The 17,294-nt window shown below is 36.2% G+C and overlaps 3 protein-coding genes across 5 annotated transcripts; 2 read left to right on the forward strand and 1 right to left on the reverse strand.

Annotated features, from left to right (window-relative positions):
* The first annotated feature begins 4,956 nt into the window (after positions 1 to 4,956).
* On the forward strand, positions 4,957 to 5,745 carry LOC120077138. Its single transcript, XM_039031040.1, has one exon. It carries the CDS (start codon positions 5,024 to 5,026, stop codon positions 5,699 to 5,701), a length of 678 nt encoding a protein of 225 aa, XP_038886968.1. The 5' UTR covers positions 4,957 to 5,023; the 3' UTR covers positions 5,702 to 5,745.
* A 76-nt stretch (positions 5,746 to 5,821) lies between these two features.
* LOC120077137 (putative pentatricopeptide repeat-containing protein At3g05240) lies at positions 5,822 to 7,604 on the forward strand. The gene has a single exon (XM_039031038.1). It carries the CDS (start codon positions 5,885 to 5,887, stop codon positions 7,577 to 7,579), a length of 1,695 nt encoding a protein of 564 aa, XP_038886966.1. The 5' UTR covers positions 5,822 to 5,884; the 3' UTR covers positions 7,580 to 7,604.
* A 338-nt stretch (positions 7,605 to 7,942) lies between these two features.
* Positions 7,943 to 12,102, reverse strand: LOC120077606 (alpha-crystallin domain-containing protein 22.3). Of its 3 annotated transcripts, none has more exons than XM_039031544.1 (4): positions 11,971 to 12,102; positions 8,700 to 9,061; positions 8,303 to 8,534; positions 7,943 to 8,130 (listed from the first exon to the last, which is right to left on the reverse strand). In XM_039031544.1, the coding sequence occupies exons 1-4, from the start codon at positions 11,985 to 11,987 to the stop codon at positions 8,007 to 8,009; spliced, it is 735 nt and encodes a 244-aa protein (XP_038887472.1). In that variant the 5' UTR covers positions 11,988 to 12,102; the 3' UTR covers positions 7,943 to 8,006. The 3 variants fall into 3 exon arrangements, with proteins under 3 accessions (XP_038887472.1, XP_038887471.1, XP_038887473.1); XM_039031543.1 differs by having other exon boundaries at positions 8,303 to 8,537; XM_039031545.1 differs by having other exon boundaries at positions 7,998 to 8,534.
* Between the last annotated feature and the right edge of the window lie 5,192 nt (positions 12,103 to 17,294).

Raw genomic sequence — 17,294 nt, forward strand, 5'->3', positions numbered from 1 at the left:
TTACGTGTTGGAATGGTAGCAAACCCAAAGTTTTGACTGGTTGAAATGGGTTGATCGGTCGGATTGCAATGTTGGTACATATCATCGGTGTACACTCCATGACTTTCGCAAGGTGTAATTGATATAAATAACAGCATCCGGATGCACCACTTCCTTCTGAAAAAAACTAAGGTCTTCATCATTGATTATGTCAACTGGGAGAGCTGGGACCAATAAATTGTAACAACATTTGATGTATATATCAAACATATCCAGATCGATATTCAGTTGTTGGTGCATAATACTCACTAATTCACTGACTGTTATATCATTTCTGACTTTCAGACCTTTCATATGACCTCCAACATAATTTCTTCCGGACTCATCCCAATCCTCACCAAATCGTACAAATATGCAAAGTAGCGTCTTTGATCTGCAATGGGATAAGCAAATCTTAAGCAATGTCCCATAAAAGTTTAAGAAATCGCCCAGTAATTGATAAGTGATCGTCCAACTATTTATAAGTGTTTGCTTAGTATTGTATATGCGATTATATATAAATTTCTGAACGATCGTTTCTACAATACTACACGATCGTTTATAAATTACTACACGATCGTTTATAAATTACTACATGGTCATTTATAAATTACTACACGATCGTTTATAACTTACTACATGATCGTTTATAACTTACTACACGATCGTCTAGTAATTCATGAAGGATTGTTTATATGGTAATGAACGATTGTATATATATTACTATATGATCGTTTATTTCATACTAAACAACACTTATTATGAAAGCAATCTGAAACAAGAAATATTGTAGAATATCACTTACATTCTCTCCGTTTCTAAATTTGACGATGAAAGCGATCAATGAGAATGTAGGACTGAAACTCTGAGAGAACACTCCAAGAGAACAATGGGAGAACTTCGTGGGGGATTCGACGGAAAGTGAATACTGAGAGTGAGAAATTCGATTCATACCAATGTTATTGGTAGAATAGTAGTTAGGAATAAATGCTTTGGTGGAATATTGGTGTTGCATTGAATACATATTGAATGAATGCTTGAGAAATGGTTGAAGGAAGAAGATGGAAGGCTTTGGTTTGACGGCTTTTTAAAATTTGGGGTAATTTTGGAATTTTGCATGGGCAAAAGGTCAATGGTAGAAAAGTTTTTAGAAAGAGGTCATTGGTAGAAAAGTTTTTGGTTTTTAGATCATTTTGTGAATTTTTCCCTTATTTTCTCATCTTCTAAACTAAAAAAGATTGAACTCTTATCCAAATTTCAAAAAGGGCGTTTGAGGCAAAAAAAATTGGTTATTGTATCCTAAGTTATTATAGTTGGGTTATAATAGTTTGTGAATAAGGTGTAAATTATTTTAGTTTGAGTTATAATAGTATGTGTCTGAGGTGTAAAATATTTTAGTTTGAGAAGGAAAAAGTAAATACTGTAGCAAAGAATAAAAAAAATGATGAATGTAAAATATTAAAAATTGTAGCAAATAGTAAATACTGTAGCAAATTAGAGTTTTGAAATAGTGTAGACTATAGTTAGTTGGGGACAACAAAATAGAATTTACTATAACAAGAGGTGGTTATTATAGTCTTAAGATAATTCTTGCTCCAAACACCCCTTAACAAGTTTTTAAAAATTATTTTTTATATAATATCTTTTGATCCCTAAGTTTTGACTCTAGTTTTTTTTTTCTTTGAAACCGAAGTGAGCAGAAGGACTTTTTAGACCCAACTCAATTCTTCAGATTGTTAATTTCTTTAATCCAAATAACCATTTTTCTTTAATCCAAATAACCCTTATTAAAAAATGAACCCAACCCAACCCAAGCATAGTTCGAGTTGGTTCGTGGTATATTAGGTGAACCCATGAACTAACTCAACCCACAAAATTTTCATTTATTTGAATCCAACCCAGCCCAATTGAGTTAATAACCCAACTCAAGCCACACGGGTTGAGTTGGGTTGATCGATTTTCGGGTCATCGATTTTTGAACACACCCTAGATGGCCCTGACAATTCTTGTATCCCCTGCGATCGGACTACGTCATCTTTGCTGTATTGATGCTTTTAAGGGTGAAAGTTATCCCCATAAAAAACATAACTAATATAGATCAAAAAAAAAAATTCTCATGAGGTCACCCAATAAGATTTTCCAAAGCTAAGCACGTTTACACTATAAAGTTGTAGGTTAAAGCCTGAATCTCATAGGGTTTTTATAGTTTGTAAACCCTTGTATAACTGTAAGTGATTATAATATTTGACATATTTGATATTTTAATTCACTTTGTCTATAAAATATCTGATATTTTAGTGGTCATTAACCACAAAGCAAGTAAATAACATCCACGATTATCTGTTTGTAACTTACAACTCGTATGTGGAGACATAGAGGTGGATCATATTTAAGTGATAACCCAATGGTCTGTGGTATATAGATCAGGTTGGGTACTTTATCCTGGTGACACTACGAGTAGACTCGCTTTGTAGATTTACAAATGTTTGTAAAGTGTACAAATGATCTAGAATCTTGATCATTCCATATATTAGACATGCAGCAGGGATATTCCCTATACAAAGAGTTTGTCAAGACCGGACCACAAAAAAGCTTAGTCTTATTATATAACGCCGTTCATTAATACAAGACTTTCATTTCACTAGATGACATAGGTTAACATGACCTTATCCTAAAGTTTGGGGAGGTTGGTGCAACGTCTTGGCCTATGAGAACGGTCATTTGATTTGTATGGGTGAGAGTGGCTAGATTGCGCTACTCAACAAGCCTACCATTTTGGGGATCGTCTGATTAGGGAGCTGAGAACTCAGCTACACAAGTTGGAATCACTACTTCTCGAAGATGGGTGAAGTTAGAATAAATTGCTCTCTTAAGGGCTGATTCCAGGTCTTTGACAATGTGGCGCCACACCCTCTTCTAGCCCGAGAGGGGTTTAGTCATATTGACTATGAATCTACTTGTCCATTAGGAGGATCTAGTAGCACTGATATAGAGTGAGAGGTGAACTATAAGAAGAAACGATAAATTTGGTCCAGCTGTAACTTACGAGCAATTGTGAAATGGTCAACAACAGAAATATAATCTGTGTGCGAAGAGAGTGCAGTTGTCGGTCTTTAGTGGAGTGTCCGACAATTAACGGATAGTGGATAATGTATTAAAGAGTTTAATTAATTATTCACGTACCGTTGGAGCTTCAAGCTACAAGTCTATAAGGTCCCTTTGGTAGCTCAAAAGATTTAGTTGAGAATCAGTTTTTGAGTTAATTTGAATTGTTCAATATAATAGAGAAGAAATTAATTATATATGATATAATTAAATTGATTCAATTACATATGATATAATTAACATATGTAGTTTTGATACATTATTGTTTTAAATAGAGGAATAAATATTGAATGTGATTTCAAATATATTTTCTATGAATGAGATTCATAGATGTTAAATTTAATATAAATATGATTTATATTAAATGTCATAAAATAGAGAAAAAGAACTATAGTTTATCTTGTATATGATGCAATATTAAAATTATAGGTTATAAATATAATATAATAAGTTGGTTATCATATTTATTTATATTATTAATTATTTTGGATATTATTCTCTTTTTCTCTCTAACCACCTTAATGGGAGGTTAGTTGGTTTTTATGATAAATGAGATAAATAAAATATAATTTTATTATTCCATATCTAATCTACACGATCTTGTGATTGAATCTATATGATAGATTAAGAGAGCATATATGATAGGCTCATTGTCTACAAGATTGAAGAACTTCTCTATACGATAGTGTGCTCTTCCTCAATCGTCTTCCTCCTCTAAACTCTAACACTTCCTCCTAACCAAAATAGTCAGAGCACACCACTCCTAGGTTCTCACCCTGAGAATACCGAGGTCACTAAGTGGGAGTGTCTTCCCCTTTGGTTCGAGTTTGGTTGCTGATCGAGGGGTTCGTGTTTGTTCGAAGAGTTCGTGACAATTTGACGGATTTACGTGAAGAAGAGTTATTCAAAGGTATAATCACTTGAACTCTTTTTGTAGTTTAAAAGAATGCTGTAATTTTTGTTAAGATGCATAATTTGTGTGCTTTATTGTAAATGTTTGTTTTCAATCGAAATGGGATTTGGACGATCCGCTTCCGCTCATGGAGCTCTTGTAAATCGAGTTCCTTCATAAAGTTCCTAAGATTGAGCCATCGAAAAAAAGGGTGCACGTTGTTGGTATAGGTAGTAACTTTCAATTCTTTTGTCTTTTTTAACCATATTTTCATGTTCTCAGGATCCCTATCATTTAGATATGATCTCGGTTCATTTATGTCTTCCTCCTAATCTCGGGGCGTTACAGTAATTGACATGACCTTCGTCCCTAGAGCTCGGAGGTTCAATCCCCACCCTACAATTGTTGTACTAAAATAAAGTTTTGGCTCTAGTTTCATTATGTTTTAAAATGTCACACACTAAATTTTTCAATTGGTTTTAGAAAATTGTTAGTATTTTTTGGGTAAATTGCAAAAACCACTTTTAAAGTATGGTGATAGTTGCAATTATACACCAAACTTTCAAGTAAAAATTGAGTTTTCATGCTTCTAAAACCGTTAAAATTGTAACCTCAAATTTACATAGTTGTAGATATTAGACCTTCAAATATTTAATGGTAAGTAATAAATATAATTTTTATTTAAGAAAATATAATAGGTGAATAAGCTTCTAAAATTTATAATAAATATGCTAATAGATATATATATATATATTTTTTTTAAGAAATCTATAATAAAACTAAATTTAAGATTTATCGATAGTAAATGAATTCGAACGAAATCTCAAAATACCGATTACCGACTAAATTGATATTTTAACCCATTTTTGCCCAAAAAAAATAAAAAATAATAAATAAAATCACAATTTTCAAATTTTTTTTGTGAACTCCAAAGTATGTGGATCCCAACGGTCATTCATTCGTCATCTTCTCCTCTCTCTCGTCCGAGAAGCAAAGCATCAGAGTAAAATGCAGACCACAGCCATAGTTCCTTCTTCAAGTGGCTCCATTTTCTTCAACCCCCTTCTCAATTTTACCCTTTCAAATCCCATAATTCCACCCAGATCCCCATTCCTCTCGACCCTTGTAGCAGTTTCCGATGGATTGCAGGCCCAAACATCGATCATTTGCGCTAGAAAGAAGAAGAAAAGTCCCGGATTTCAGAGATCAACCAAATTGATGCTTGAATTGGCTTCTCTCTTAGTTTCCAATCTCAAGATCTTGCCGCCACCGCTGGATTTAGTCGTCACGGAATTGAGCGGCGGAGATGGAAACGGAGGTGGTTCGCGGTTGTGGAGGGGTTTTGGTGGAGGGGGCTATGATGGATGGAGAGGTAAAAGGAAGAAGAAACCATTGTTGATTGGGTTTTTGATTGTTTGTGGTCTTGTTTTGTTGTTTATGACTGATTTTGAGATCGATACGGTTTGTGGTGTTCTTGGATTTGCTTTATTCAGTGTTGCATTGATTCAATTGTGGCTGAAAAGTGGGATTTCGAAAGATTTCGTTTGGGGGTTTGGCCTTTTCGGCATTTTGATTGCCTTGGGATTGAGAAGATCTGAAATGCAAAAATGGGTTGGAAAATTAGGGATTTACAGTCCAAAGATGAAGAGTTTGAGAAGAAAAATTAGAGGCAAGAAAATTTTCTGAGAGCGCTCTTCGATAAACACAATATATATATCTATAAGTATTTTTTTTCCTCTAATGAGATTATAGTTAGAGATTCGACTAGATATTTCCCCTTCATATCTTCACCTTCTTTTTACATAATTCTCACTCGATGATTCATTTCCATGATCTTCAATCTTGCGTATCTGATTGAGAACGAAGATAATGAAACCGAATTATTACAGTATTATAAGTTTATTGGAAAAATGCAAAACCATGAAGGAGTTGAAACAAATACACAGTCTGATGATTACAACTTCAGTCGTCAAGAACATAGTCCCCTGCAGCAGACTTATTGATTTTTGCGCAAATTCTGATCTGGGTGACATTGAATATGCGAGAACAGTTTTCTATCAAATTGATCAGCCAAGTGTTTACATCTGGAATTCGATGATCAAAGGGTACTGCAATGGCGGTGACAAGTTTGAAGCTCTGTTTATGTATGAAGAAATGCAGCGTAAAGGCTTCTCCCCGGACCATTTCACCTTCCCTTTTGTGTTGAAAGTTTGCTCCATAATCGATCTTTTTGGATATGGGCAAAGCGTTCACAATCGAATTGTGAAAACTGGGTTTGAATTAGATGCGTATACTTCTTGTTGTTTGCTCAATATGTATGTTTCTTGTGGAGATTTGAGTTCTGGGCTGAAGGTGTTTGAGTTTATTCCCAAGTGGAATGTGGTTGCTTGGACTTCCTTAATTGCAGGGTTTGTGAACAATGATCAGGCGAGAGAAGCTCTGAGATTGTTCAAAGATATGGAGAATGAAGGTGTGGAGCCTAATGAAATCACCATGACCACTGCCTTGGCTGCAGCTGCTCATTGCAGAGATATCGATACTGGGAAATTGGTTCACAATCGTCTCTGCCAACTTGGTTTTGATCCATTCGACATAAACTCTAACTTCAATGTAATACTTGCAACTGCAATCATGGACATGTATGCAAAATGTGGCAAGTTGGCGACTGCTCGGAATCTGTTTGATAAAATGCCTCAAAGAAACTTGGTTGTTTGGAATTCGATGATTGGTGCCTATAGTCAATATGGTCGAAGAGCGGAGGCATTACACCTTTTCATTGACATGGGATTGGCTGGGTTTGCTCCTGATAAAGCAACATTTTTGAGTGTGATAAGTGCTTGCACCCATCTGGGGTTTCGATCAACCGGACGAAGTTTACATGCTCGTGTGTTGAAAACAAGCTTCCATGAGTATGTTCCCATCGGAACCGCTCTTATGGACATGTATGCGAAAGCTGGAGATGCAGATACTGCATTGAAGATCTTCAGCAAGATGCAGAAGAAAGATGAAATGGCCTGGACAACGATGATATTAGGGTTAGCAATCCATGACAAAGGCCAAGAAGCACTGCATATGTTCAGAAGAATGGTAGCAGAAGATGAAGTTGCTCCTAACCAAATCACCTACATAGGAGTTCTATGGGCATGCAGCCATCTCGGGCTGATCGAAGAAGGTCAGAAACAGTTTACCTCCATGACTGAGGTTTACGGTATCGAGCCTACTATGGAGCATTATGGCTGCATGATCGATCTTTTGAGTAGAGCAGGCCACTTTGAAGAGGCCGAGGAGTTCCTGAAGAAAATGCCAATGCAACCAAATGCAATAATCTGGAGTTCTATTCTGAATGGCTGTGAAATGTATGGAAATGTAGGTCTTGCTAACAGAGTGAAAGGTCACATAGCAGAGTTGAAGAACTCTGGCAGTGGTGTTTATGTACTTTTGTCAAATATTTATGCCAGAGCCTGTAATTGGCAAGAAATGAAGCTGGCGAGAGATATGTTAAAGCATAAAAAGATCGGAAAAACTCTTGGGAACAGTTTTGTTGAAATAAAGTTGTTGCCTTAGCTAATGCTACTGTTGGATAACAAAAGTTCCATACTATTATGATAGTACCTAATCCAATAATCCTTCCATTAAGCATTTGACACTTGATTAGATGATAAATTATTTTATTCTACGGGTCCATGCAATTATTAAATACTTATTTTTTTGGCAAACAATGAATGGAAGTAGTTGTAGTACTAAAATTTTTCCTTGTCCAAACTAAGAAAACTTAAAAGACGATCAAATCAGGTAAGTAAAGTCAATTGATCTAGTAGTGAACGTAATTATGATGGTTTGAAAGTTTTCAATCAGTAACAGAGGGAGGGAGAAAGACAATTTCAGTCACAGAGGGAGAGAGAGAGACTGTTAGGGGGAGAAAAGTGAGAGAGAGATCATGAATGTTAGAATTATAGACAGATTGATATCGTAAACTTCAAAGTAAAATGAACTAGGCACTACTTAATTCTCTATACAACAGATCTTTTAACAAAATTACAAATTCCATATCATTGTGATGTTTTTCTGGGAGCTTGGTCGAGAAAATTAAGCTGATCCTTTCAAAGCATCTCCTTCTAAAGGAATGACAGAGAAAAAAAATGAGTTAACATCTTTCCTAATAGGCCATATTTCCTAATGAATAGTTATCCACAGAAAAGGCCTTTTCCTAAACAACAAACCAAAATGAGTCAACAATCATCTCAGTATTTTGACCCCCCTAACAAATCATTTAAGCCTGCTAATCACCTTTTGGCTACAGTGCCTTCTAAAATCCCATCTGCACCAAAAGCACCTGAAAATTGCAGGTTATTGACAGGGCCGGGTAGCTGGAAAGTGATAGAGAAGTGACCTGGTGGACATAGATTTTTCGATTGCATCCGAAATACTTGCGAATTCTTACATACTATCTTCTCCCCTGTTGTTGTTACTCCTTTTATTTTCACTTTCCCATCAGGTTCCATGTCACAACTGAAACTGTCTGCTGCCATTAAACAATAGTCTGGTCAGATAGATAATTTTCATGTGTACCAAAGCAAAAACAGATAAGAGAATAATCTTGTGTCTGTATTGTTAGGATAACATTAACGCTGCACATTATGGTAGCAAAGTGGAAGAAAATTAATCAGTTTCAACACTCACTCACTTTGATCTCTAGCCACCCCTGGAAGAGAAACGCGGAAGAAGTATGAATTCTCGTTCTCACCGATGTCCACACGTCCAATGACTGGTCCAACTTTTCCCATGGCTGCAGTCCCAGTGAGGGAAATCCCAGTTTTGGTGGCAGATACAATATCATCCCACTCTTGACTGGTTGTGAGAGGACAATATACCATAGCTGGCCCAACCTTCACCATAGCTTCTGGATCTTCAACTCGTGGAGAAGAAGGAATGTAGCTGTGTGGTAGAGGTGGACCAATATATGGCATGCTATTGATGGGAGCCACATTGAGAATGCGTTGACGAAGATTTGAAGAATCTGCCTCATCTTTTCTTGTTTCCTCAACCCTGCAAGACGAGTAATATGATTACAACATAGTCTGATGGTTCTCTGTCATACCATTCATTGAACAGAAATTGTGGACGAGTCTTTGAACTCCCTTTTTCCTAATAAAAAGAGGTTTTGAAGGATCTCCCTCATATTATGCTCAGTGCACACTGCACTGATCTCAAGGAGTTTCATCCATCAAAAGGTCAACTTCGGGAGAATAAAGATTTTGAAATGTTAAGTTTTTCATTTAGGGACACCAAGATATCTCCAAAAATCCGAGCTCTTACCACTAGGGGCACCAGTTGGAGGTGGGGATCTTTAAACTTAACAATAAAAATAACAAACACTCCCAAATTGAACCAATAATATAAGGCCATAAGCAGTCCAACAGTATGTTCAGTCGCTACTCTAGTCATATGAGAACATATTTTCCTAAGAGAACTAACTCGAGTTAAAGATTGTCTGGGAGGTATTTTAATGGACATATGGAGGGGTCTGAGATTAAAACAGTCATTGCCCAAAGCAAAGGTTGTGTAGGGAACATCTAACCTCTTGTGTGCATATGATGTAGTGCGTGCAAGCGACAGGTTCATCTTGTTTGGCAGGGGAGGGAGAAGAGCATACAAGAGGTCACCAGCGTTATATGAGACACATGCCAAACTAAAAGATTGGAAAGTACGATAGCATAACAAGAAATATATGAATATATGATTAGGTCTAAACTTTCTGTATGGTCAAACTTTTCTAATGCTCACATACTTCAAGAGAAAATTAGTGGGAGAAAGGAAATTTTAGTCTTAAATATTTCCTTTCTTCACCAAGGTGAAGCTGATGTAGTTGAAACAACAGACGGAAAATGGATTGTGATAGAAAACAAGCAGATTGTGACAGCCACCTCCAACAATTTATCCTCACAAACACAATCTCTTTGGGAAAAAATAAATTTCTCAAGCGTAAATAATTTTTTTCTCAAACGGCAGCCCAAATGTCACAGAGAGGATTCACTTAATGGACTTGTTTCTTTTTAAAGCCAGAGTATGTATTCACGTTACTGACATAAGAAGACAAAGATGAACGCCTGGAGGATAAGCTACAGGGACAGGTACAAATGAGTGTACCACATATCTAAAAGAAATGGCACAAGTTTAATGATGTACTTGGACTATCAAAACCCGGGATGCCTGGTCTATGCTATCAATAGATATTATGTGAATTTGGACATCCGGGTGAGTATACATGAGCAAGAGAGAGAACAAGACAAACAAATAGAAATCCTTAAAATTGTGACAACCGTCCAAGAGAGATTGCATACCCGGGTTGGAAATCAAAACAAAAAACAAAATTGATCAAATTTGGTTACTTATAACTCTGACAGATAATTTGGTTTCTAAATCGTTGACATTCCCTTGTATATATATGGGATTTCCTCAGAAAACAGATAACCAGAACAACATAAGTTCCTTTATGAGGCACGTAAATTTGCCATTTCCTTGTATCATAGCCAACTTCAAAGAAACAAGAACTCATTTACAGAATATATGATGTTTATCATTTATGATTAATAAAAGGATAACAAAAAAAGAAGTCTAAAAATATAAGACTATTGGTGATTATTTGCCTTGTAAGTCAACATGTGGGTGTTTAAGACTATAATGCCTCAAGTTGCCTTTTCAACTTCAGACACGTCAGGCAGATAATAAATCTCAACTAGATTTTAAAATCTGTTGTCAAATGGATATAAGCCTCTAGAACTAAAGTATATAAAAAGTACTGTTTTAATGGTTTAGAAAGGAGAAGAAAAAAAAGTTGATATTTGCTATTTAGCTTAAGAGTTCAGACAAAATTCAACAAGCACAAGCAATTACAAACATTAATATGGACCAATCGAATTAAAATGCATCTCAAAAAAGATAAAAATAATCAGTGCAAATTCCAGCTCAATACTTCTATGCTTCTAAGGAAAACGTCATGATTTAACACCAATTTGACAGACTGGCAAGGAAAAATTAAAGGGAAGTCTGAAAGTATTAACTTTCCAAATGAGAAATTACAGTTTCCCCCCTCCAAATCTTTCCAAAATAGGCACTTTAAAGAACTCGTGAACCCATGAACTAAATCTTTTGGTGAAGCCTTTCTGCTGGACTCTATGGAGGTGGAGGGAAAGAAACAACGGCCTTTTCAAAAACAAAGCCAAGCCTTCTGATTACTTATTAAACTTGGTGCTCTTCTCTGTTTTTAGTTGGTGCAAATGAACAAATTTTTTAAAGGACTATTAGTCTCAGAATCTCACTGATTTTATTTCTTGATGGAAGATTCTTTTGTAATCCACTCTACGAAGATTCTCCTTCCATTTTGTAAAGATTAACGAAAAAGGCCGTCTATGTATTACCAACTACGATTTCATGCCATCCAAAGAAAAGAACTCGTCCCAAAATATAAACACAACCATAGATGAGAACACTTATCGCTCATTCACGGACTCCAATTATAGAGAAACTCAACTTGGTTAAAACCGCCAAAAATCTCCAACAAAGTTCCCCTGATTTCCATCTCAACAACTTACTCTCTTAAGCAACCAAAACCAAAAGTTCCCACTCACCATTAAGAAAAAATTCAGAACATAAACACCGCAAAATGATTATTACATTTACCCATATTCAATTACGAACAAGCAGAACGCAAAAATTACCTTCAATTCTTCTTAAAATCCGAAACTATAGTTCATTTATCTATATCACCAAAACCCTTTACCCTAATACCCATCCGCTTCATAAATATAATGCTCAAATACCAAGAAAAAGGAGACAGTAGTTAATTAAAGAAGAGAAAATCCCTCCTCTGCTGCATTAACCGATGATTGATAACAGAAGAGATAGATAGAGAGACAAAGATAGCACTCCAATCAAACATGAAGAGAAGAAGATACCTAGCCGGAGAAGTCATCGGAGAGTCGCCGGAGATTTTGAAAAGCTTGTAAGTTCGGATTTCGTCAACGTACCCAGTAACACTGACAGACAGATGTTAGTGGAGATGTTCAATTTATAAATAAGCATTGCATAGGGCTGAGATGAATACGGTTCCCTTCATATCTTCCTCACGTGATGTTTTTTTCTCCTTTTTCTTTTTTAGTCTCATTTAGAAAAGGCCACTAATTTCTAAATTTGGATTTAAATCCCATTATCCATTCCATAAGTTATTAAGATTAAGGGATTTTTACATAACTTATGTTTGGCCATATATTTTTATAAATATCTTTAAATTCAAAAAAGTTTACTTTTGATAGTTTTGCCATATTTTCGAAGCTACATTAATGATGGAGAGAAAATACATTTTTTTTTTAAGAAGTATTGTAAATAAAGTGTGGGATGGGAGGAATCAAACTTCAAACCACGAGATTAATAGTATGAACATTATGCCACTTGAGCTACGCTTTTGTTGGTAAATAGTGCATTTATTATAGAGAGAGAAAATGCATTTATTTTAATTTTTTTCTATTTTCCAATTTGGAAAAAATATATTTAATGAAATTTTGTTTTCTATTTACATTGGTTTTCACACATCAATTTATTGGTTTTTTTTTTTTTTACAGATTAATGGTTATTTTAAATATACCTTAAAACATTTTGACGGATTCATGAATATTTTAAGAATACCGTAGAACATTTTGTTAGGTATTTGAAAATATTCTAACCAATATATGAAATATGCCAAAATTTATAAATTAGAAATTGACCAAATGCTTGACATAAATCACAGTATAAACCAATATATGAAATATACCGTAGTATATAAATTTTCATAGATTTCATTTACACCACAGAGTATATATCATAATACAATAAGTCTAAATAAAAAAAAACACTCGTTTTTATCAAATAAACAAACACATATACCACAGTACATATCAAATTTCCTACAAATGCTAAAAAGATAGTACATATATATCACAATATATATAAAAAATAGAAAAAAAAATGAAGTCCATCTTCATATGGGGGTTTATAATACATAACTCTCCATCTTTATCTCTTCTTCTTCTTCAGCCATGGTCGTCACAAATCTCTCTCCCTGTCATTGTCAACCGAATTTGCTCGTCCCGTCGCGTCGTCGACCGAATCTGCTCAATCCATCATTGTCGATTCGCACCACGCCGTCCGCACCATCAATTCGTCCCAAGTCGTTTGTGTCATCTTGTATCGATCTATCAATTCGCCTTACGACGTCGTCTACTGCCTACAACTCACATCGCCAAAAGGAGAAAAGAGAGGGAAGGGAAGGAAAAAAAGAGTGGGAAGAGGAAGAAATTAATGTGAATTGTGGAGGAGAGAATATATGAAATATATTGTTGGGGAGAGAAAATATATGCATGGGGGAGAGAGAAATAAATAAATAACTATATATATATATATATAAAACATAGGTGAGGGCTAAATTGTAAATAATCATTGATATTAGTGAAAATAGGGAGGCCAACATGTCTTTTTTGTAAAAAAAAAATGAAATGTTTAAGACATTAACATAATATGTGTCTATTCTTTAGGCCTTTTATGTAGAAATCCCTAAGATTAAATTACGTGTGCCAAAACGAGCATATCTCAATTAAAATATAGAATGTGTTAGCATAACATGTATCTAATTTGAATACCTTTACCTCTGTTCTACGAATTATTGGGTTTTATGTCCTAAAACTCGTGGTTTGTAAGCAATAAAACTTATACTGAAAATTCAATAAAGTTGTTATTGAATATATTGTTTTTTAGAAATTCAATAAACCAAAGTCCTTTGGCTATTATATGAGTACTTGAACTTTATGTGAAGACATACAAGTGGATCAGGTTCGAGTAAATAGTCAAAATGATCTATAGTATATGAATAAGGTTGGGTGCCTTATTTTGGTAACACTATTGGATGTGGTCTACTCTATAGTTGTTACAAAGAGTTGTAAAGTGCTACAAACAAAGTGATTCTAATTCGTTCATGTTGGGACATAAGAAGTGGGGGTGTCCTGTGCAAATGAGTTTTGTGCAAGATCAGACCACGAAACCAGTCACTCTTACTTTATAACGTTGTTTACTGTTTAAGACTAACTATTTCAAAGCGACCTAGGTAATTTGACCTTAATCCTGAGCTAACTATGAACTCCTGTTTGTTCAGGATTATCCTTTGATCTGTAAATGGTGAGAGTAGACCAACTGCCTCTGCTCAATAAGCTTACCATTTTGGGGATAAGACCGGATGAATAGCTGGGGACATAGGTGTAAGATGGAATTCACTCCTACCCAATTAGGGATAGTAGAAAGGTTGTTCCCTTCAAGTGTTGATTCTGGGTCTTGAACAAGAGGCTTCACCCTCTCATTGAGACATAAGATGCTTCACTTATACCTTTCACGTTTCTCCTAAATAGTCCACACCGTGAGATCTATCCTCGGCCTCGCGGCACCTTTGGCGTGTCCCCTCAGTGGATGGTGTTTGGGTAGGTCAATATTAAGGTTGATGGAGAGAATGTTCATAGTAAGTGGGAGCGGGAAGTGCGACAACATATCCCTCGGTCTCCCTCGTTAGGCTGAATAAAGTTACTGCGCATCGCCTCGAGGCACCCTAGAAGTGTTCCCCTAAAGGATGGCAGTTTTGCGAGTTTTTTTTTTTATTTGATCTCCTGTAAGAGGATAAGTTAACTTAGTCTCTTGTCCTAATCTGCTTCTTTCCTACGGTGGGCTCATTAGAGCGGGACTCTGCCATCAAAAGCGAGGGGTTACACTTACGTGGAAGAGTTAAAGGTTAACGATTTTGGATCGAAAAATGGTGGTTGTTAGGTTCAGTTCTAAGAGTTGGTTCTTTCTAATGGTTGATAATGTCTCATCCCAGCTAAGGGGCAACTGATCACCCCACCGGTGGCATTTGTCCTACCTCACTAGGGCATCATTGAAAAATAGAAGTCTTTAACTTAGGGTACTTGAAACTTTTTTGCAAAATTGATTGGTTTAAAAGTGGTTTAGCAAATTCTAATAAAGTTTTGTTCATTTTTTTAGCAACATTTTCAAAATGGCAACAGCCACGTTAGCATTGCTAAGCGTCGAAAAACTTACTGGCGATAGTTTCGAAACATGGAAACACATGATCATGACAATCCTAATCATCAAGGATCTCATGTTCGCTCTCACGGAGGCTTGTCCTCCTATTCCAGCTCCGAATGCCGCTCGAAATGTTCGGGAGGCATACGAGCGATGGACAAGGGCGAATGAGAAGCCCGAGCCTACATCTTGACAAGCCTTTCTGAAGTCTTGGCCAAGAAACATGAGCCTATGGTCTTAGCGCGTGAGATCATGGAGTCCCTGTGGGGGATGTTTGGATAACCATCTGAACAGCTTATGTATGAGGCTCTTAAATACATATTCAACTCTAAAATGGAAGAAGGCACCTCTGTTCGTGAACATGTGCTAAACATGATGGTCCACTTTAATATGGCGGAGTTGAATGTATCTACCATCGATGAGGGTAGCTAGGTTAGCATAATCCTATATTCTTTGCCGGAGAGTTTCCTGCACTTTGTTAGCAATGTGATTCTTAACAAAGTAAAATATAACCTTACAACTCTCCTCAACGAGTTTCAGACATAACAATGTTTACTGAAAAGTAAGGAGAGGCAGAAGGGTGAGACAAATGTTGCTTCATCCTCCAGGATGTTCCATAGAGGTTCGAATTCAGGAACGAAGTCTGCACCTTCTGCTTCTAACTCTGAAAAGGGGAAGAAGAAAAAGGGTGGTAAGGGAAAAGGGAGGGCACCTGCTAACCCACCGCATGTCGCCCCAAGGAGGCGTCCACAGGCTGCTAAAGGAAAGTGTTTCCATTGTAACTAAGATGGACACTGGAACTGTCCTCGGTATCTGAAAGAGAAGAAAACAGCCAAGGTGGATAAAGGTAAATGTGATTTACTTGTTCTTGAAACTTGTTTAGTGGAGAATGATGATTCTTCCTAGATAATTGATTCAGGCGCCACTAACCATGTTTGTTCTTCTTTTCAGGGGATTAGATCTTGGCAGCAGCTGGAGACTAGTGAGATGACGATGCGAGTTGGCACCGGGCACATCATCTCAGCTGTGGCAGTGGGAGGACACCAGTTAGCTTTATAGAATAGGTTTCTTATTTTACATAATGTATATATTGTTCCCAAACTAAAGAGGAACCTTATTTCTGTAAAGTGTTAATTGCAATGTAAATATACTATCTCATTTAATGTGGATAAAGCGTTTATTCATAAAGATGAAGTTTTTATTTGTACAGCAAATCTAGAATCGAATTTATATGTGCTAAGGCTGTAAGCCATTAATTCCCTCCATAATACTGAATTGTTCAAAACTGTCGTAACTCAATCAAAACGTCGACGAATTTCTCTAAAAGAAAATTCCCAACTTTGGCATCTTCATTTAGGACACATCAATCTCAATAGGATTAAGAGATTGGTGAAGAATGGACTTCTAAGTGAGTTAGAAGAAAATTCTTTACCAGTGTGCGAATCTTATCTTAAGGCTAAGATGACTAAACGACCTTTTACTAGAAAAGGTTATAAAGCCAAGGAGCCTCTTGAGTTAGTACATTCTGACCTTTGTGATCTTATGAATGTGCGAGCGCGAGGTGGCTATGAGTATTTTATCAGTTTCACGGATGATTACTCGAGGTATAGGTATGTTTATCTTATGCAACAGAAGTCTGAATCCTTTGAAAAGTTCAAAGAGTTCAAGGCTGAAGTTTAAAATGCATTGGATTGATGGATTAAAACACTTCGATCAGATCGAGGTGGAGAGTTTTTTAACTTCGAATTACAGAACTATTTAATAGAATATGGAATCGTTTTCCAACTCTCAGCGTCGGGTACACCTCAGCAGAATGGTGTAACGGAGAGGAGAAATAGGACCTTGTTAGACATGGTTCGCTCAACGATGAGTTACGCTTTCTTACCGAACTCGTTTTGAGGTTTCGCACTGGAGACTACGATATATATACTCAATTGTGTTCCCTCTAAGAGTGTTGCAAGAACACATCTAGAGTTGTGGAACGGGTGTAAAGCTAGTTTAAGTCACTTTTGCATTTAGAGTTGCCCTGCACATGTACTTGAGGCTAATCCCAAGAAGTTGGAACCACGATCGAGGTTATGCCTCTTTATAGGCTACCCCAAAGGTACACGAGGGGGTTATTTTTATGATCCTATAAAAAATAGGGTATTTGTTTCAACAAACACTATTTTCCTGGAGG

The sequence above is a fragment of the Benincasa hispida genome, chromosome 5 (genome assembly GCF_009727055.1).
Source record: "Benincasa hispida cultivar B227 chromosome 5, ASM972705v1, whole genome shotgun sequence".
NCBI classification, from domain to species: Eukaryota; Viridiplantae; Streptophyta; class Magnoliopsida; order Cucurbitales; family Cucurbitaceae; genus Benincasa; species Benincasa hispida.

Coding starts and splice junctions, on each gene's coding strand:
- LOC120077138 (XM_039031040.1), top strand. CDS start 5,024: ATGCAGACCACAGCCATAGTTCCTTCTTCAAGTGGCTCCATTTTCTTC.
- LOC120077137 (XM_039031038.1), top strand. CDS start 5,885: ATGAAACCGAATTATTACAGTATTATAAGTTTATTGGAAAAATGCAAA.
- LOC120077606 (XM_039031543.1), bottom strand. Junction 8,538..8,699: donor AGGGGTGGCTAGAGATCAAA/GTGAGTGAGTGT, acceptor GTTTAATGGCAG/CAGACAGTTTCAGTTGTGAC. Junction 8,131..8,302: donor GAAGGCACTGTAGCCAAAAG/GTGATTAGCAGG, acceptor TCATTCCTTTAG/AAGGAGATGCTTTGAAAGGA.